Consider the following 22,327-nt stretch of genomic DNA (forward strand, 5'->3'; position numbering starts at 1 on the left):
TCCAAATTACAAAATAACGAATTACAAAGTAACGAATTTAAACTAATCTGAAATAACAAAATAAAATTTCAGATAAAATTCAAATCGTGTTGGAATTGATTTCAGATAATTTTCGATTCCGAATAGTTTTCGAACTTTAAATAGTTTTTAAATTGAATTAGAATTTCGAAGAGAATAAAATAGAATAGAAAATAAAGGAATAAAATAGAAAAGAATAGATTGAAATAGAATAGAAAAGGCTAGAATAGAAAAAGATAGAATAGAAAATAAAAGAATAGAATATATTAGAGTAAAACAGGACAGAATAGAAAATAGAAGAATATAAAAAAAATTGAATAGAAAATAAAAGGCTAGAAAAAAAAGAATAGAATAGAAAACAATAGAGTAAAACAGAACTAAATAGAATAGAAAAAAATAAAATATAATAGAAAATAAAGGAATAGAATAGAATAAAATAGAAAGAATATAGCCATCTTCTGAAATCTAAATTTCAAATAGAATAAACTCTAATCGAATACAATAGAAAAGAATAGAATAGAAAAATAGAATAGAAAAGAATAGAATAAAATAGAAAAAAAGAGAATAGAATAGAAAAAAATAGAAAGAATATAACCTTCTTCCGAAATTTGAATAAAATGGATTCAAATTAGAATAGAATAGAAAATAATAGAATAGAAAATAAAATAGAATAAAAAATAACAGAATAGAATAGAATAGAAAATAATAGAATAGAAAATAAAATAGAATAGAAAAGAATAGAATAAAATAGAAAAAAATAGAATAGAATAAAATAGAAAGAATATAACCTTCTTCCGAAATTTGAATAAAATGGATTCAAATTAGAATAGAATAGAAAATAATAGAATAGAAAATAAAATAGAATAAAAAATAACAGAATAGAATAGAAAATAATAGAATAGAAAATAAAATAGAATAGAAAAGAATAGAATAAAATAGAAAAAAATAGAATAGAATAAAATAGAAAGAATATAACCTTCTTCCGAAATTTGAATAAAATGGATTCAAATTAGAATAGAATAGAAAATAATAGAATAGAAAATAAAATAGAATAAAAAATAACAGAATAGAATAGAATAGAAAATAATAGAATAGAAAATAAAATAGAATAGAAAAGAACAGAATAGAATAAACAATAAAAAAGAATAGAATAGAAAGAATATAACAATATAACTATTTTCTAAAATTCTAATTTCAAAAAGAGTAAATTCAAATATTATAGAAAAGAATATAATATAATAGAAAATAATAGAACAGGAAATAGAATAGAATAGAATGGAATAGAAAGAATATAACCATCTTCCAAAATTCTAATTTCAAATAAATTTGATTTTGAGTGGAATTCGTTTTCAAATGGAATTTGATTTGAATTCAAATTCAAATCAATTCAATTTTCGAATTTGGTCGAATTGACTTCAATTCAACCAAATTCTGAAAATATGAGTCGATTCGAATTATCAAAAAAAATTCCTGAAAAAGTTAAACAAATTTAACAGATTTAACTAAATCAATTTATGTAAATAATGAACTGAAACGAAACTAAACAAACTTTTTTTTTGTTTTGCACCTGTCTAAAGAGTTACATCTGTTCACAGCTATTGGTCTGGGTTAAAGAGGAAGTAAACCCTCCTCTACAACTTGTACCAATAGGTAAGCCTATGATAAGGCTTACCTATAGGTACTGTAAATATCTCCTAAACATGTACCGTTTAGGAGATATTTACCTTACATGCAGCCAGTGACGTCACTGGCGCATGCGCTCTGAAGGAACGGCCGCTCGTGCCGTTCCTTCAGAGTCCCGTGCCGTGACTGTCGGCTCTCGCGCGCGTGCGCGGGAGTGACGTCATCGCAGCTCCGGCCAATCAGATGGCCGGATGCCGCGATCCCGGAAGACGGGCGACTGGACATAGAGGTGAGTGAGCGGCACGGCGGCGGCTCGTTCTAAGGTAAGTATTGCATAATGAGCTAGTATGCGATGCATACTAGCTCATTATGTCTTTCTCTTGCAGGGTGAAAAAAAAAATGCGAGTTTACAACCTCTTTAAGGAGGAGGACGTGCTGGACCATTGCAGAGAAACCACAGCTGTCCTCTCTGCAACATGTTGTCCTGGCCCAACATTTTTTGCTAACAGTGAAGCTGAATGGGGCACAAAATAAATGTATGGCATATGCAAAACACTGTTTTCCTGCACACTTTACTGAAATATACACTAAATCTTCAGTTGGGCTTTAAACAACAAAATTAAAGGTTCCCTAAAGTAATCTCTTTTGTGATTGGCTGCTCTTTGCCTCTGCTTCCACAATAGCACTACACCAAAATCCTGCCAAGGAAGAAGTGCATGACCTAGTCTTATATTTCACCCAATGCCCTGGACCTGTAGTAATAGGATAATAAGTACATAGTTGGAGTTTTTCTTCTACTCACCAGGTTGTTTGATGGTCCTGCTGCCAGCAAATTTCCCAAAGTGTCTACAGAGGTGATATTCCATTTGGAAATATCAGCTGACGTACACAGTAAGCTGATGGCACCCAGGTTGCTTATAACACTGTCTGGGTAACCTGCAGGATAAATCTGTAGGAAAGGTGTATGAGACATGATTATAGAGTGATGATCCAATAACAAATAAAACAAAACACTTAGCAGCTAGCAAGCAAAAACAAAAAATTACACCATCTAAAGCTTTCCTCTATTATAACAAACAGAAAGCGAACATACTGTTATTGCAGGAAACGCACTTCTCAAAAAACTTCGGCCCCCAGGTATCTCTCGGCCCAATACCCGCAGTTTTATTTATTTTATTTAGCTGAGAAAAAGCGAGGTGTGGCCATATGCTTCTCCCACAAGTTACCCTTCACGCCTGCGACTGTAATTAGGGACAGAGAGGGTCGATATCTCATGATAGTGGGACTCATTAACGATCAACTAATTTCCCTTATATCATACTACACTTCTAATACCGGACAGCTCGCAATCTTTCACAATATGTTGAGGACACTGCTTCCCAAGGCGCAGGGCAGGGTGACCCTGGGTGGTGATAGCAACCTTCCCCTGGAACAAGCATTAGATAAAACCGTCCTGGGGAAACCTAGACTTAAGCACTTGCCAAGGAACGGGCACAAACTGGCTTGTCTTCTTCATGACTGGGACCTATTCGATATTTGGAGAGAGCTTAACCCTTCTCGGAGAGATTACACTCATTTCTCCCATGTACATGGCACCTATTCCCGCATCGACCACGTGTTTGCTAGCTCCGCGCTCTCTCCTTATGTATCTTCGGCGAAGATTCTAGCGACCCCGTGGTCTGATCACTCCCCAGTGCAAATTAATCTCTCGGATTTGTGGTCTAAACCTCGCCCGTCCCCGTGACGGCTTAATGCTACTCTTCTGAATGACCCGGTTATAAGCACCTTTTTTCAAGAGAACCATCCGACAGAAATGACACCGACTATTACCTGGGCAGCACACAATTCACGGCAAACTTATACAGTTAGCGGCCAGGCTCAAACGGAATCGGGAAAGCACGCTAAAGCTACAGTAGAAAGAGTTAGCAGATCTGCTGACTGAACAACGGTCGCAACCTCATGTGGATATAAGACACAAAATTGACGCAGCCAGATTGAGCTTGAACTTGAGTCTAACGACGCAAGCAGAAAATATATTCGTTGGTCCCGTCATAAATTCTACACTATTGGAGAAAAACCTACCACACTGCTGGCTGGGAAATTGACCCTGCATCCCTACACTTCGGCGCTGCCCAAACTACGCTGCGCAACGGTGCTCTATCCCGCAATCCCGAACTGGAGTTGGAGATTAAACAGGCGATTAAGGGCTTACACCCCTCCAAAGCACCTGGACCCGATGGATTTCCGGGTATATATTACCGCAAATTTCAAGACATTCTGTCCCCCCACCTTTTTTAACGCAGTTCATCTGGGGTGGGGGGGACCTCCCACCTCAGGAGAACGCGGCATTCATTTATGTCCTCCCGAAACCGGGGAAGGATCACAGTACTTGCGAGAATTATCGCCTGATATGATTGATTAATTCAGACTTAAAAGATTTTGGCTAAAATTATGGCAACTAGACTCAGTTCTTTCCTGTCTCGATATATTCACCCTGATCAGGCTGGGTTTGTCCCGGGACGTCAGACTTCTGACCAAACTAGACGGGTTTTGGACATCATTTCAGCAATTCACTCAGATTGGGATGAGGAGGGCCCTCAAAAGAGTATGCTCCTTTCACTAGATATCCATAAAGCTTTTGATTCCCTCTCATGGAAATACCTATTCGATGTATCTATAGATCCCCCACAGCCACACTCATGTTGAAGGGTTACACGTTGCGCCCCATTTCCATTTGTAGCGGAACCCGTCAAGGTTGCCACTTATCCCCCCTACTTTTTGTGTTGGCTTTGGAACCGCTGGCAATCAAAATCCGCGCATCTGCAGATATTAGGGGCCTGGTCTCATCGCCGATCACGACCCTTCCCAACCTTTTTGTGCTGCTTAACAGGTTTGCACATATATCGGGTTTGAAAACGAATCAAGCCAAATCGCAAGCGATGAATATCTCTCTGGAGAGATCGACGGTCGCCATCTTACAACAGTCCTATAAATTTATTTGGCAGACAGAAGCACTGCCTTACTTAGGCATACATTTGACGCCATCCTTGCACACGCTATATGCTAGCAATTACCCACCCCTCTTTGCTCGTCTACTGGCTGACATGGACCGGTGGCTTCTTCATCCCCCGTCGTGGTTTGGCAGACTACATTCAGTAAAGATGAATATCCTACCAAAAGTGTTATATTTGTTTCGCACATTGCCTATTGCTCTACATAGAACTGATGTACAGAAGTTTCAGGGTAAAGTGTTGTCCTTTATCTGGGGGAACAAGAGACCTAGGGTGAACAGACGGATGCTATTTACCCCCAAGATACAGAGGTGGCCTGGGGGTGCCAGATTTGATGAAGTATTACTATGCTGCACAACTGGCCCAACTAGTGAAGTTTCACTCGACCTGTTCCCCTACCATCTGGATGCAGCTAGAGGCGCGCTCTGTTCCTGACAAGCCGATTTCCCATATTTTATGGCAACCGCCTAAAGAGCGCCCCCCCATTTTATGTCCAGACCTATCCCATTCACAGGCTATTTGGGACAGGCTGTCTAAAGCTCACGGACGCGAGTACCGCTAGAGATTCTCTCTGCTTTAAGTCCATCTGTACAGTCTGTATTCGTCTCATGCCATGTAAGTGCAAATCTTTTTTAATATTAAACATCACAAAAGGTAATGCACTATCAGCCTCCATTTATTTTATATATATATTGCGGATCCACTGTGTGAGTTGAACGTCATCCATCCCCACCGGAGGAGAAGGGATCAGCGCCAACATTTTACATCAGTGATTGTCAAGCTGTTTTTTCTTATATATTCGGTAAGAGGCCAATATTGCTTTTGCACTGGTGGTCTGCGCACGTTTGGAGGTGATTAGTACATGGATACGTTCATGCTGTAGCAACAAGAAACAACTTATTGCACTTACCTTTTTCCGCCGGGTAAGGAGGAATTTCACCAGGTGGAGGGATATTCCAGTCATATTCACTAAATTGTTTATTGTTTCGCTGGACTCTTCACATCACTTGTTTTCAACATTTATTTGAACACTATTGAAGAGGATTCATCCTCTTCACATTTTGGACTGTTGGATCCTGATTTCATCTTTTTCACATGTTGTGTTTTATTTATTTATCCCACACACATTGTTGCTTTTGTTAATTGGTTTTTTGAACCTTAAGTACCAGCACCAATTTATGATTTATTTGTATTTAACTCTTTGATTGGTTAATTCACATTAATATTCATTTTTGATTAAGTGAATTCACCTAGGAATTGAAAAGCGCACCATTTATATTTAACACACTATTTTACACATTCTGGGAGCAGCCTTTCACTTATCAGCGCACCCTTCTTTCTCACCAACTAATATTTATAGGTAAAGTTGATCCAGAGAAAATATGATTGCCTTTCGGGGGATCAGGAAGGATTTTTTTTCCTGCTGTAGCAAATTGGATCATGCTTTGCTGGGTTTTTTGCCTTCCTCTGGATCAACTGTGGATATAGGATTGTGTATGTAGCACCCTACAAAGTAGGTGCTAGGTGAAGTACAGTGGGCCCTGGCTGCCTAACAGCAGGGCCATGATTTTCAGCTGGGCTGTCATGTCTCCCAGGTGTAGCTGTTGAGACTGGGGGGTCTCCCCACTGTGCTCCATAAAAGGGTTCTCATTGGGCAGTCGAGGAAACTCAGCCAATGGTGCACTTAGGCCTGTAACTACCCCAGAAAGGCAGATTCTGCCGCACAGCATTCTGGGAGTGGGTATAAGTTTGAGGGGACTTTGGCGGGAAGCAGAGTTCCAGGAGGGAGAGTACGGCTGTCTCTCCTCCTGTCAGCAGGATCTCTGGTGTCCCACGCGGCTTGCCTGAGGTGACAGATGGCTGAGCTGAGCTGCAGAGAGGATCCGGTGTGCCGAGGACCGGCGGAGTTGAGAGGGGTCCAGTTTCAGGAAAGCATTCCCAGTTTGTGAGTACAGCAAATTGCCCCCTTGGGGTCTGCCTAGAGAAAGAGGGAACCACTCCGGTGAAGGTCATGGGGATCCAGGAGCTAGCTAGCTGGCGTAGGAGTAAAAGTAAAAGGGGGTGCCAGTGTTGACCCTGAAGAGAAGCAGAGAGGGTGCCAGTGTGTGGACCCTGAAGTGCGGAGAGAGTGCCAGTGTGTGGACCCTGAAGTGTAGAGGGGGTGCCTAGTGAGAGGACCCTGAAGTGCAAAGGGGGCACCAGCGGTTGGGCCCTGAAGCGTTAAAGTGTACAGCGTGCAGTGTACAGTGTTGAGAGTTGCAGCAGCACAAGCAGTTACAGGCGCTACCAGTCAGGAAGGACTGGAAAGAGCTGTATGCAGGACTTTTGAGCTACCCAGAGTGTCAGAAGTCAAGCCTAAAGCCCAGTCCAGGACTTTTGAGCTGATCAGAGTGTCAGAAGTCAAGTTCAAGTACAGTTCAGCAAGTCAGTGTCTTTTCAAGCGCCAGCAAGCGTTGGTCGGCATCCAGCCGGCATCAAGACAGCACTGAAAAGCATTTTTTCACAAAGTGTCCCATTTGTACCTAGTTGAGCCAGAGGAGTATCCCACATATTCCCTTCTCCCATCCCCAATATCAAATAAACAAAACAAACCAAAGATGCCAGAATGGTCATTGTCTCCAATCTCACACTCGGGTATTCAGCTTAAATGGGCTGAAGGTGTCACCGGTAACCATGGCAGACCCACATCAGGCCCAATGCCTGAAAAACCTGCTAGATGTATATGGAATTGTATGATTTTTTTTTTTTTTTTTAATTATTGGTTAAACTAGATGGACTTGTGCCTTTTTTTCAACCTGACTAACTATGAATGCCCAATCCCAGTAAAGGTGCAAGGATACTCCAGAAGCTCCCCCCACCATGGGGCATTTGCCATTTTTGTTTATCTTGTTCTAAATTCTATTTAAATACTGAATACTGTTTTTCTTGGTTTGCGCAATGTCTTCTATACTACATAGCTCCTTGAACCCTAAAAGCGTGACAACATTGCTAAAGTCTGCAACAATGTACTTCCTGATAGGATACAAAACTAAAACTGAGCTCTCAGTTGCCATGTATACAGCTTTCAAGCAGAAAAGCAAAGTTTATCTACTTTGGCTTAGTGTCCATCCCCTGAATGGCAGAACTTATGCCCCAAGAGGTCTGCTGTGTCCTCCAATGAACATTTGTAGAAATGTTGGTGGGGGGATGGTGGTTGAGGTGATCTGTGAAGGGGGACCCGGAAAGTGTAAGCAGACCTTAAATTTTCCTTTAAAAAGGCTAACCACATCAACAGATGTGTTAGTATGAACCTCTAACATAACAAAAAACTGATAGACACTCACCACATCAAGTTTATTTTTTAGGACTTGCAGTTGCTCATTTGTGAACGCCAAATTGCTCAAGATGCTCAGGAAATTTAGAAGAGTGTCATTATCTAAGCAGGCATCCAGATCAACGACATTGTAATTCAGTGGGAGGAGAGGATCGTTCACATTGCCAGCAGTAATCTGCTTGCCGCTGGGACAATCTACAATGAAAGGAAGTCATGTTAGATCACAGGTTCCTCTACAATTCTACTCTTAAGTCAACCATAGATGGATCGAATCTTGGCTGGTTCAGCAGGGAACAGCCAAAATTTGATTCATGTACAGTATGGGCAGGCTGGTTGTACTGAAGTCGATCTATCAATCAACTTAAGTACAACCAGCCTGCCAGATTTTTTGCATGTGATCACTGCTGGTGGTTGGAAGCTCCCTGCTGGCAGAACGCAATAACACTGTGGGAGGGATTCCCCCATCCACACTGACTATGTTGAGCAATTTTACTACCTTCCACCCATGGTGGAAGGAAAGACAGTTGTATAATCTATGGCTTGCTTAAGGCTGGCTTCACCCTTATGTTTTATTGCTATGGGCAGGACGATGGTCATCGTTGAAGTGTGCTGCCATTCCCATCAACAGTCTCTATAACCCATATTGAGGAATCAAAAAATGGACAAATGCCTTTTTGGCCAATGCAGCTCACCACACTGCACAGACAAAAACTAGCACCAATAAAACAATGAAAAACCTACACAGGTACATTAAAATGCATAGCTGGGAATAAGCCCTGAAAACCTTTAATTCATCAAGGACAAAGCCTAAGTGGTTCCATCAGTTCAGATGGTTATTGACTACATTTATTACACTCACTTGCGGCACGCCGTGATCTGGAGGAAGCACGATATTTCACAAAGGTAGCAAACTGGTCCCTTCGGAAGGCAGAGTTTTGTACAGCAGTCTTCATCCAGGAATTAAAATTTTCCTGTCAAAAACAAGAAAATAAGTATGAGATTAAATAAAATTAGAAAAAAAAAACATAGAGGGCTTGTGGAACAAATTTTCAGGTGCACCCAATTCATCACTGATCAGTTTAGATGCCTGAGGCCCCTTTCACACAAGTTTTCTGATCAGGTACGCCTGTCAGTGTTTCAGGCGGACCTGATCGGATGCTTTATGTACCTCTATATAGCAGTGGATGTCAGTGGTGACATGTCCGCTGACACCCGCTACTATCCGATCCGATCCTGTCCATGAAATCCAGATGGATGGAAAGCCTATTTTCCATCCGTCTGGACGATCGGATCAGATAAGATCAGATGAAAACAGACAGGCGGTCCGTTTTCATCCAATTCCCCATAGAGGAGAGCGGGGATCTGACAGGTCTGTCTCTGCAAAGTAAGTGGAGAGGGACCTGTCAGCCACCTGCTCAGCAAAACTGAGTCCGCCAGGAGGAAAGCCCGTGTGAAAGGACCCTTAGTCATCAGTGCATAAGACCTGTTTAAAATATCTCTGAGCTTCTTCTGACCTGCTTCTGACTTTCTTGCTAAGTTGCATCAAGCAGCTTTATGATTAGGCCTCGTTCACACTGCCAGCGGTTTTTTTGACAGCTCTTAAAAGCCATCTGTGGAGGATTGCTTTTCAAAGCTGCTTACCAGAGGGTTTGGAGGCAATATGCCGATCCTGGATGGCAATTTTTTATTGGGGGAAATGCGTCCGTACCGAATTTCAACCGCACCACAACTGCGTGGTCGTATTCACTTAAATAGGGCGTGTTTAGCAGCAGTGTAAACTCACTGGTGGGCGTTACAGATGCGGATTAACCGCCTTTTTTTCACCTCCCCTCTGCTGCCCATGTGAACAAGGCCTTAAAGTGATTGTAAACAATTACCCTGTAAAACAATTCATTCAGTTTAAAATAGAAATGAAAGGCAAAACATTTTTGTATAGATATATAAAATAAAAAACTTTATAAATACCCAATTTATAAGCAATTACATACCCCCTGTCCCTCTGTTCTCAGCTGCATAAGAGCTGTGGGGAGGAGAAACAACAAAACACTGAGCTTCCCAGTGAATGGCTGTGTAGCAGGGGCATATCAGAACAGGACTGATCATTGAGAGCATAGCTAGAGAACTGACCACAATGTGTTCTCCTACCTAGTGTGGTCAGCTTTTATTAGGAAAACAGAGGAACTGGCAGGAACACCAGGGATTTCACACAAAGGAAACAATACAAAGAGAACAGGAGACTTTCTCATACAAATACAGCAGGCACATATCAGGAATATGAAGTGCTGGGGTAACAAATGCTTTAGACCCCTTTCACACTGGGGCGACCTGTCAGGCGACCTGGTCGCCGTAGGTCGCCTGCCATAGAGAAGCTGTGGACCCGTTCTAATAGGAGCGACACAAGTCGCTCCGACTTAGAAAAAGGGTCCGGAGCTTCTTTGGGGCGACCCGGAGCGACCTGCATTGACTTCAATGTTATGAAGTCCGTGCCGGCCGCTCCGAGGTTGCGGTGCGAGCAGCGCACCGCGACTTGTGAGGTCGCCCCGGCAAGTCGGATCGCTCTAATGTGAACTGGCTCTTAAGGTTTATCTAAATCCAAAAGCATCAATGTAATATATTGTAGCTCACCAGACCTTAGATGTGGTGGCTGCATTCATTTTCATTTTTTCTTCTATTATTTTTATCTTGTGGTGCCTTTAACACACTTCCTGTCCTTGGTTGACAACACTCACTGACAGAACTGTATCTATAGAAGAGCAACATTTCCACCTAAGGCTGCTCCAACCTGATTTGGACTACAGATCCTGCCAGAAATCCAGTGAGCTGAAAAGTTCCTGTGCACTCTGCAGTGTACTTGCCTCTGCCCATCGCTCCTTAGGGAATTACAGAACATCCCCTATGCTATGGAGGTGAGGGGTGGTGTGTTTTGTAGTTCTCAGAGGAGAAGTGACCAGGGCCAATAGAAAAGCGCACAGGTACTTTCAAGCTCACTGGATTTCTGGCAGGGACAACAGGGATATTTGCACTTATCAAACAAATATAAAAAATGCTTTTGTAATTGTAAATAATAGACCAAACAAACCAAGTTGTTGAGTTTATATGCATTTTAAATCTACAAAACTCCAAACGCTTACTAATGCGCTAATAACATTTATAGACCCTTATTCTCCCTACTTACCCTGGGAATATTTTCTATTGCGGATTGGCTCAAAAATGAAACTATTCCTCCAAGTGAATTTAGTGTGTCTGGCGTCCAGGTGGATGAATTCCTTGATAGAATCAAATAAAAACAGAATAAATTAGCTACAAAGTTTTGATGACAAAACAATTTTGATGGCCATTCCTGGTATCATTCATTAAAAGAGACCCTGTCATCCAACCAAACTTCATACCTTATTTATTAACATAATAGTGTTTTATTTCCCCTCTCTGGGTAATTATTCAATAAAGGGGCCATGTCATTAACATTTAGGTAAATGCAAATCAAAAATTGTAAATGCTCATTGCCAATGTTTGTTTTCTCCATAAATAATTTTTATTACTTGCAATAGGAGTTTGGACTTGCTAGAAATTGTGTCTATTCCAGGAAAGCCATTTCCCTAGAACAGCCCTCTCCCTCCTTGTACATCTAAGCCATCTCTTCTTCTGTGAGTGACTAATTACTATCTGTGCTGGCCCAGCACCTCTACCTCTTCCATCACCTCCCTGCATAACCTTTTATGCAGCTTCCGGGGGAGAAGCAAAGAGGAACACTACAGAGTGCCAATTGAGCAATGGCTCCTGACATCACATCCAAGATGGCGGCCCTCAGCAGCAGGGTTTTTGGGTGTCTACACATGGGAGGAATTTAAAGGTAAATAATATGCATAAAATATGTTAATTGCAAATACACACACAATTACACATAGAAATATTTTTGTTGAAATTAATGGTCTGGGGACAGGGCCTCTTTAACTTTTTGCAGAGTTAGAGGCAGTAAAAAAATAAATAAATAAAAAGAAGGAAAATTTGACACTTGTAGATTTGTCAGGATTTTCTCTTTGTGGCTGCTCTCTGCTGCTGCTTCCCCAGCCATCCCGCCAGTGGCATCTGTTTCCAACTGCTCCCAAACACAGAGTCAGCAAATAGAAGTGTAGTACTGCCCCCTTGAGGACTGCCAGATGTCACACTTACAGGTCCCCCTGAGTCACCAGTAGCAACCTTGACATGCATAGTCTCCAATCCAATAATCAGTCCAGGGGTATGTAGTTGTTTTTGAGTTTTATTATAAATTAGGGTTGGGAGAAGGGAATATTGGGATACTCCGAATTAACTATGCACAATATTGGAGGACTTCTATCTCTTGGTACAGCAAGGCTGTTGATCCACCTTGCCACTGAAGTGGATTTAGCTTGAAGTCTCTTTCCTAAGATGACTTGATGAACCAAGGTTATCTTCAGGACACTCTCCTCGGTATCCTCTTTCTCAACTGCCGACACCCGTCCACTGACTGTCCTACTCTTGGGATGGCCCCCCTCAGGTCAGGCCCCCTGACACAAGACCCTGTACTCACAATACTGTTTTTTATAGGGTCTCCAGTGTCTCCCCCTCAGTCAGCTCTCCTGGACCTCTGTGTTCAGCTTCATTCCTCTGGCCCTCAGGACGACCTCCTGAAGCCACGTGCCACTGCTACAGAGGAGGAGGCAGCCGCCACCCTCCCTCCAGGACTCTGCTCTCCAGCCAGAGACCCTGCATAACGTGTGCTCCTGTCTTTTATACAGTATCCCAGAATGCACCGAGGCGACCTGCCCCTGCCAATCATCAGGACTGTACTAAAGCCTATGCATCCATTTGGCAGGTTTCCTCCAACTGTCCAACATGCCTCCCTATTGGACCAGTCTCTAGACATAATGAATCGCATACTGAACACAATGACCTCACTAACAGATCCTGCTCTCTAATAGGCAGAGAGCAATATAGATTTGCCTGCTGCTCCTCTGATAGGCAGACAGAGCCACAAACTATACTCTGTCACTAGCACCTACCTAGGAGGGTGCTAAATAAGAAAAGAGAGTTCAGACTAATATCAGCAGCATTTTTTTGCATACAACCTCAACTGCCACTTTACATGTCCTGAAGCTGTGTGCGAGAAAGCCCAGCTACAGGCAAAACTTTCATAAAAAGTGTCAGAAAAAGGGAAGTTGGAAGAAATCTCAACAGATAGCATTAAAATAGTTTTACTCTTCTCCACTAAATTCAAAGCTAGAAAATAAAATGGCTAAAATGTGTCCTACTTGTATTCTACTTGTGTGTAAGTCTGCAATGTATGTAATCTGATCTCCCCAGCATTTCAGATCTACACTATATTGCCAAAAGTATTGGGATGTCTGCCTTTACATGCACATAAACTTTAATGGCATCTCAGTCTTAGGCTGGCCATACACTATACAATTTTCTTATTCAATTTCCTTTAGATTTACCTTAAACTATGTAGTGCAAGGGCCTGCCTGATTGCATACAAATTGAAAGTTTGTAGGTTTGACCCTATATTACATTGTTTTGGTAAATCTAAAGGAAAGTTGAACAAGAAAATTGTATAGTGTATGGCCAGCCTTAGTCTATAGGGTTCAATATTGAGTTGGCCCACCTTTTGCAGCTATAACAGCTTCAACTCTTCTGGGAAGGCTGTCCAAAAGGTTTGAGAATGTGTCTGGGAATGTTTGACCATTCTTTCAGAAGCGCATTGTTAGGTCAGGCACTGATGTTGGACGAATAGGCTTGGCTTGCAGTCTGCGCTCTAATTCATCCCAAAGGTGTTCTGTTGGGTTGAGGTCAGTCCAATTCCTCCACCTCAAACTCGCTCATCCATGTCTTAATGGACCTTGCTTTGTGCTCTGGTGCGCAGTCATGTTGGAACAGGAAGGGGCCATCCCCAAACTCTTCCCACAAAGTTGGGAGCATGAAATTGTCCAAAATGTCATGGTATGCTGATGGCTTAAGAGTTCCCTTCACTGAAACTAAGGGGCCAAGCCCAACCCCTGGAAAACAACCCCACATCATAATCCCCCCTCCACTAAATGATTTGGACCAGTGCACAAAGCAAGGTCCATAAAGACACGGATGAGCGAGTTTGGGGTGAAGGAACTTGACTTGCCTGCAAGTCCTGGCCTCAATCCAATAGAACACCTTTGGTATGAATTAGAGCAGAGACTGCGAGCCAGGCCCTCATGTCCAACATCAGTGTCTGACCTCACAAATGCGCTTCTGGAAGAATGGTCAAACATTCCCATAGACACACTCCTAAACCTTGTGGACAGCCTTCCCAAAAGAGTTGAAGCTGTTATAGCTGCAAAGAGTGGGCCAACTCAATATTGAACACTAAGGACTAAGACTGAGATGACATTAAAGTTCATGTGTGTGTGTGTGTGTGAAGGCAGGCGTCCCAATACTTTTGGCAATATAGTATATTATAATACATTAGTTACCTTTTGGTTCTGTAGATCATTCTTTAAATTTACCTAATTTGCAATATTATTTTTGAACCATTTACCTTTTAGCCCTGAACACAATGTGCAAATAAATTATATGAAAAAATTGTACTTACCCAAATGTCGAGTTTGCACTGCTGAGAACTTTTTGGATGGAGGCCTGTTGAGCATCGGTGAAGGATGTACACTGAGATAAGTATGAAAGTAAAGTTCCTGATCCTGAGGAACTCTCTATGAATGTGGCGTTCAGGTCACAGGTCAGCTGACCAAGTACCTGGATGTTTGTGTCTGTCAGATTAAAGCCTGTAACATTCTGAGACAACAGGTAATTGGTTAACATGAGTGAACGCAACTCTTGCCAAGACTTCTAATTTGTTTTGTAAAAGAAAATTGACTGAAAAAAATCTATTTATTTGATTTTTCATTATTTAGAGGGTGCTTTTCCATTCTTTTTTTTTTTTTTTTTGGGGGGGGGGAGGGTTATTTAGGGGAGTCTATTTAATTTTATTTTCATGTATTATTGTTTTTCTCTGTGTTTGAATATTACTTGCATACTGTCATTTTACATTTTATAGTTAACATTAGTTTATTTCTGTAAAAAATATAAACTAATGAGGGTAATGTTTTTGGTACTGGAACAGGTCCGGGAAAGTTAAAAGGAGCTTTTGAAACCATCAGGAGCAATTTAAAGCCCATTGCAACCGTAAAAACCACAAAAACTCAATGTTACATATTCATTGATTCCAAAGCATTTCAGCAAAATGAATAATTTTGCCAAAATCTTCTAATTTTCCTTGAAATTTTAAGGAACAGAAAACTCCCAACTTTGCTCATCAAATAAGATGCCTGGCCTGATGCCGATCAATATATTTCCCAGGATCAAACGTCATAAAATGTTTCTTTTTTTTCTCTTTATTTTTTCCCATATTCTATTTTTTGCCAGGAGCTTATGAAATGGTCATAAAAACTGTTTACATTGACAGAGCTCCCGATGCAGTGTAGGATCTACTCACCAAACAAGACACAGCCTGAGATAGCAGGTTGTTGCGAAGCTTAGACCCTTTTTGTAGGATGCTCACATTCGCAGCTCCTACTTTGGCATAGAAGTCTTTGCAACCAATGGAGCCATTTACATACATAGAGGAACTGCAGGAACAAAAAATGAAGGGATCAGAAAAACACCAGAAACAAACACACAAACATGCCTATGTGCCTTTTTATAGCATGATATATCTACTGTAAATGTATTCTTAAATAACACCTTTATACTGGTGAAAAAGGAATACGTGATATTGGCCCAGTGACAGCAAGCGCCAATTGGCTGCTATTGGTTACAGCATTTAAAGCATAATTAAAGTCACTTTTTTTTATCTCTTTATAGTTCTGTATCTCCACATTATGAGTTGTGACTGATTTTTGCTTGGAAATGCCTTAAAATATACTTTTGTCTCCACACTACGGAGCTCTGTGCTAGCAGAGCTCAGTATCCGCCACACCCCTCCTCACACAGACTTGTATTGCAGAAAAGTGTAGAGCAGTGTTTCTCAACCTTTTTTCAGTCAAGGCACCCTTTAAAATGATCAAAAGTCTCGAGGCACCCTCTTCTAAAATGTATAATCTGTTCTAATAGTTTTAAATAATGCAGTAACATTATATCAATATATTAGTATCAATATATGTAGGACACCCAACGTTAGAGGGATTTATTCTTCCAAAGCAAATAATCTTTTGCAAACTGGTACTGACTAATATTCCAATGTTTCTCTTCTCCCTCAGTTTTTCTCCATCACTCAGCTAACATGACCCCAAAACTGATGGAGAGGGGCAAGACAGGGTGAAACAAGGATGATATGCAGGCAACTGACATCCTCCTTATCTACTGATGATGTCCTTGGTCATTAGGTGGTTGGCAGCTAAAAGGTTGTAATGGTGCACAATGAAAACCTGTGGCTTTGTGTAACAAAATGGCAGGTTTCATCCACCCACTGTATAAAATTTTGGGGCAATTTTTAGGCATTTTGCCAAGGCACCCATGAATAAACCTCAAGGCACACCAGGGTGCCTAGGCACCCTGGTTGAAAAAGGCTGGTGTAGAGGATGTGTATGACCAGGTCTGTTTACATTGCAGAGTGCACTGGATCTAGTGTCTACTCGACTGCAGATTACAATTAGGCTAGGTTCACATCTCTGCGACTGAGGAATGCACCCAAAATTTCACGCATTCCCGACTACGAGATCACATTTAGACTAGGTTCATATCTCTGCAACTGGGGAACATGCACAATTCCACTTATTCCTGACACGTAGAGAAATGCACTGCACTTTAACCACTTGCCGACCGCCGCACGACTATCTACGGCGGCGGTCAGCCCCTCACAGGCAAAGTGACGTAGGTCTACGTCGCTCGCCTGTGAGGGTTTAGGGAGCGAGCGCGCGCCGCCGGAGGCGCGCTCCCGCTCCCGCGTGGTCACGGACCCCCCCCGCGCGTGTGACCGGCGGACCCGATCGCCGCCGGCCACTCTGCGATCGGCGGGGGAGAGGGAGAAAGTCAGGCAGCTTGTGTAAACAAGCTGCCTGTCATTCTCCTCTCTGTATGAGAGATGATCACATGGATCTACTATGTAGATCCATTGATCACTCTGCATACAGTTGAAGCCACAGCCAATCACAGTTAGAATCACGCCCCTAGGGACACACACAGCCCCTCCCTCTCAAATAAAGTTAACCCCTTCACTACCAGTGTATTTTTACAGTAACAGTGCATATATATAGCACTGATTACTGTAGAAATGTCACTGGTAACCCCAAAAGTGTCAAAAATGTCAGTCAAGGGTCCGATCTGTCCGCCGCAATGTCGCAGTACCGCAAAAAAAATCGCAGATCGCCGCCATTACGCGTTAAAAAAAAAAACAACAAAAATGACAAAAATCTTTCCCTTTGTTAGTAAACGCAATAACTTTTGCGCAAACCAATCAAAATACGCTTTTTGCGATTTTTTTTACCAAACATAGGTAGCATAAAACAAATTGGCCGAAAATATTAAAAAATTTTGATTTTTACATTTTTTTTGGGGGGAATTTCATATAAAAAAAGGGAAAAATATTGCTATTTTTGCAAAATTGACGCTCTTTTTTTGTTTATAGCGCGTGATCAAAAAATCGCACAGGTGATCAAATACCGCCAAAAGAAAGCTCTGTTTGTGGGAAAAAAAGGACGCCAAATTCGTTTAGGTACAGCGTCGCACGACCGCCCAATTGTCCGTTAAAGTCACGCAGTGCCGAATCGCAAAATACCCTCTGGTCGTTTAGCAGCCAAATCCTCCGGGGCTTAAGTGGTTAGCAGAGGCTTTTGGGGGATGCCATTATTTCCACACACATCGGCGGTGCGGTGCAATACAAAAAAAGGCTCAGAAACTTCTTTCCCTTAGTTTCTCATGGGTAGGTCAGCCCATTGAAATTAATGAGCTCTTCTATCCACAATGTGTGCGTGCAAGTGGGCAAGCACATTTGTGAACCAGGACTTAAGCGCAACTTTTGAAACAGAATGTAGGACTATAAAGTTCTGAACTCACTTTAGAAACAGGAACACTTCTGTGGGATACTGATCCAGATCTGATGGGTAACCATTCTTGGTCACTTGCCTTGATAGACAGGTCAGCTAATAGGAAAAAAAGACTGATTAAAATTATCTGCAGGATGTTGGCAATACTGAATTAAGCTCATATGCAGCGCTTCTACTAATCAATATTAAGGTTCCCATACATGCAGATTGTCTACAGGTCATGTTAGTCCTTCTCTGCTGATAATCACTCTCTGTATGAAAATCCAGAGGCCTCTACAGCAGGCAGAAGGGGAGAGGGAGGGGGAAGTAGTCACTTTTGTGATCATCTAGAGGTGTCTATAAATTTGAGCTTACACTATTGAGCCCTGTAAACAGATGTTTTTGGGTTTTTTTTTCCAACAGGGCAGTTAGGAAGAGACAAGTATACGTATGAAAAGAAATATGAAGCTCCCGTTAATAAAGAGAAATGAAATTAAGAAATATTCATACACAATTTTTTATTTTCAGTTTTTAGTCCTGAGCATAATAAATGTAATATATACAAAAACATAATCCAGTCCCTTTAAATAGCTTCCACCTATAGCAGTGTGAAATGTACAGCTCACCTGAGCTTCACTAAGTGAAGCATTTTGTGTCTTCATAGCTTTGGCCAGGGTCTTCAGCTGGTTGTTATCTATTTTACTGGGGGAACTGCAAGTAAAACCTTGTAGGACAGATGCAGAAATCCTAAACAAATGGAGTAACATATACAGTTGATTACAGCTTGCATTTTAATGGAAACTGTAGTGCTTTTGAGTTGATTCTGTAGAACATTTTTGATTTTTTTTTTATCATTAACAATTCTTATTGGAATGTTTTTAGAAAAGCACAAAGATACATGCATTGTGCACATAACAGATATTTTGTATGCATAGCACACTGAAAAAAACAATTTGGAAAAATATTATCAAAATAAATGAAAAGACAACCGGAATAATAGAGATACATCATTGAGGGTCCATTTACAGCAGAAAATTACAATTTAAAGTTAGCAGTGTATCAGCATTCAAATAACAAAAAGAAGGCTCAAAACTGTAGCAGCATTGGTGCCTAAAAACTGAAGTGCAAGATGTCTCAAAATTTGAAAAAAAAATTATAAAATAAGTTAGAAACTGCCAGAACAAACTGGCTAGGAGGAAAGGAGAAAGAAGGTAAAGGAATGACTGCTGAAGCATTTAAAAAACCTTAGTGGGAACCTAACAACCAGAGACAGGGTAGGCTCAAAGGGAATCCATTGACGGTGGATCTTCCTTGAGATGCCACAATTTCAAAGTTTGATTGTGAGCCTCTAATTTCTCAAATTATAGCTGTAAATTGTTCAATTAATTCTACATATTTGATTCTAGTATACAAAGCAGCTGAGGATGGAGGAGTGGGCTTTTTCCAGTTAAGCGCAATAAGGAATCTTGCAGCAGTAAACACATGGCGTAACAGCTTTTTATTGGGTTTGGCAAAGGGTCAGAGAGGACAGACCCAATATATAAAATTTTGGGGTAAACAGTATAGGTACCTCAAAGAAATTTCGTACTGAATTCCAGAAGAGCATGATTGCTGGGAAACTCCAGTAAATATGGTAAGGCGTACCTTTATCTCGATGGCATCACCAGCATTTACATTTTTTTTTTTTAATGTTTATGTTTTGACACTATAGTTTTATATCTGTTTTGTATGTATATACATTCTTAATTTGAGTTATTGGTGAGATCTGTCTACGATTCTGTGCCTTTATTTGTGGATGTGCTTTTGATCCAATCTGCTTGTTGCAATATTTGTTTCTATGTGCGATTTCTCAATAAACTTTTTTTTTTCTTGATTTAAAAAAAAAAAAAAAAGGAGTTATTGGGCTTTTAAGGCGCCAAAGGATCAAATGGAACACATATTATTAAAATATTCAATATTTAAAAAAATTATTATTTAAAAAAAGAAACATTGCTAAAAACAAATTAACAATCTTAGTGGGAAGATAGTACACAAGCAATTCCTCACAATACCACAAAAAATTTCCTCGACATGTTTCACTGTAAATATATAGCTTCTTCAGGAGGATATTAGTTTGGATAGTATTCAAATATGCTAATGGAGAAAACAACACATAAAAATAAATTTGATTGCCACATAGTAATTGAAAAATTAACAATTTACAATTAATAAATATTTTAGACAGAAAACAAAAATTCATACAGTGATGATTTGTCTTATAGACTTCCAAAAAGAGAACTCCTGAATCACTGGTCAAATGACCCCCAGATTCAGGACCCCTAGGATTTTTAATAATGTAAAAAAAAGCTAGATATTAGTGTACCGCAAGAGGCAAACCAGGCCCCGAAAGATGGTAACCTATGGGAAGGACAAGATTATATTATCATTATGATGTAACCCCCAATTCAATAATAAAACATTTTTTTTTTAAAGGTTATTTAATGTGCCTCAATAGTTTGTAAACAACAGCCTAAAAAATAAGCAATTATGTATATAAATAATTACCATATATCCTGGATTGATTCCAGTTCAATTCACTGATGACTTCAAAATAGAAGACCAGCCTATGCCTAACCAACGGAGGGAAATTACAGATAAATTCTCACCTAAGGTGTCCTGTTTAGTAAAGAAGATCTGTCAATCAGCTCTGCCATCCTATAGGACAGATCTTCTTTACTAAACAGGATACCTTAGGTGAGTTTTCCTTATCTTGTCTGTTAAACTATATCCCCCGCTTTTTGTCAGTCTGTTGACTGTTGGCCCTACAATATGTAATTAGTCTCATCCACCTTCCTTCTTTCTGATTAGGTGAATGATATTAACTTTTTAGTTCCTTCCTGGAGTGGAATTTATCTGTAATTTCCCTCCGTTGGTTAGGCATATAGGCTGGTCTTCTATTTTGAAGTCATCAGTGAATTGAACTGGAATCAATCCAGGATATATGGTAATAATTTATATACATTCTTGCTAATTTTTTAGGCTGTTGTTTGCAAACTATTAAGGCACATTAAATAACCTTTAAAAAATATTTTCTTTTTTATTGAATTGGGGGTTACATCATAATGATTATATAATCTTGTCCTTCCCATCTTTACCATCTTTCGGGGCCTGGTTTGCCTCTTGCGGTACACTGATATCTAGCTTTTTTTGGCATTATTAAAAATCCTAGGGGTCCTGAATTTGGGGGTCGTTTGACCAGTGATTTAGGAGTTCTCTTTTTGGAAGTCTACAAGACAAATCATCACTGTATGAATTGTTGTTTTCTATAACTGGATCCAGCAATTGTAAGCATGCACATCTTTTCTGTCTAAAATATATAATAATTATAAATTGATAATTTTTCAATTAATATGTAGTTATCTAATTTATTTTTATGTGTTGTCTTCTCCATTAGTATATTTGAATTCTATCCAAACTAATATCCTCCTTAAGAAGCTATATATTTACAGCAAATATGTCGAGGAAAATGTTTGTGGTATTGTGAGGATTTGCTTGTGTAGTATCTTCCCAATAAGATTGTTAATTTGTTTTTAGCAATGTTTTTAAAAAAAAAAGAATTTCTAATAAATATTGAATATTTTAATAATGTGTGTTACAATTGATCCTTTGACACCTTAAAAGCCCAATAACTCCCAAGAAACATTTTTACGATTTTCTCAGGGTGTGGTGCTAGTATCTGTACTTAGTTAGACTCATCTATAATATACATATACATATTTATCTCTGTAAATCACTTTTGCAATCAACGAAAATAATTGTAACTAAAGAAAAACAATTTTTTAAACTTTTTAAATATTACGTTTTCATTTCTGTTAAAAAAAAGACTTTATGTTAAATATTACGGATAAGCTATATATAGACTACAATAAAGTTACTATTATTTATATAATCGTATACTACAATTTTTTTGGATCAATTAATTATAAATATTGGGAGTACATAATTTTAAAAAAATATTGAAAGAGTAAATCTTGTTCTAAACTTACATCCATGATCTTTTATGTTTCACTATAAATTTAAACAGTGATTAGTAAATTTCTTCTTTAGAAAACATACAGTATGGCATGTATCTGTACATGGTCTGTATACAGACGAGTCCCTTTACAGTATGCTGGCGTAAAATACTCACTGTGTGTAATTGGTTGTAGAAGACAGCACGTCATCAAAAAACATGGCAGCCTGGCAAAAAAATTATGTAAATTTAGACAAATAGTATTTGACAGGAGCTCTAAAACTTTCTCACACTATCCAAAACTAAAAGAAAAGTTTAGTCTGGTGTTCTACTCTATACTAATAAAATGATTTGATAATACTGACAT

General features: G+C 39.9%; 1 protein-coding gene across 1 annotated transcript in view; it reads right to left on the reverse strand.

The window, feature by feature from the left end:
* MSLN (mesothelin) overlaps nucleotides 1-22,327 on the reverse strand; it is a gene marked incomplete at both ends in the record, with an annotated part of 109,692 nt that overhangs the window by 15,215 nt on the left and 72,150 nt on the right. The window contains 9 exons of the mRNA XM_082260461.1: nucleotides 2,444-2,590; nucleotides 7,976-8,160; nucleotides 8,825-8,936; nucleotides 11,141-11,231; nucleotides 14,546-14,742; nucleotides 15,443-15,575; nucleotides 18,001-18,086; nucleotides 18,596-18,716; nucleotides 22,138-22,187. Of these exons, the coding sequence (XP_082116587.1) occupies nucleotides 2,444-2,590; nucleotides 7,976-8,160; nucleotides 8,825-8,936; nucleotides 11,141-11,231; nucleotides 14,546-14,742; nucleotides 15,443-15,575; nucleotides 18,001-18,086; nucleotides 18,596-18,716; nucleotides 22,138-22,187 (1,122 nt within the window). The remainder of the gene's footprint in view (nucleotides 1-2,443; nucleotides 2,591-7,975; nucleotides 8,161-8,824; nucleotides 8,937-11,140; nucleotides 11,232-14,545; nucleotides 14,743-15,442; nucleotides 15,576-18,000; nucleotides 18,087-18,595; nucleotides 18,717-22,137; nucleotides 22,188-22,327) is intronic.

The sequence above is a fragment of the Pelophylax lessonae genome (genome assembly GCF_965119305.1).
Source record: "Pelophylax lessonae genome assembly, chromosome: 6".
Taxonomy (NCBI): Eukaryota; Metazoa; Chordata; class Amphibia; order Anura; family Ranidae; genus Pelophylax; species Pelophylax lessonae.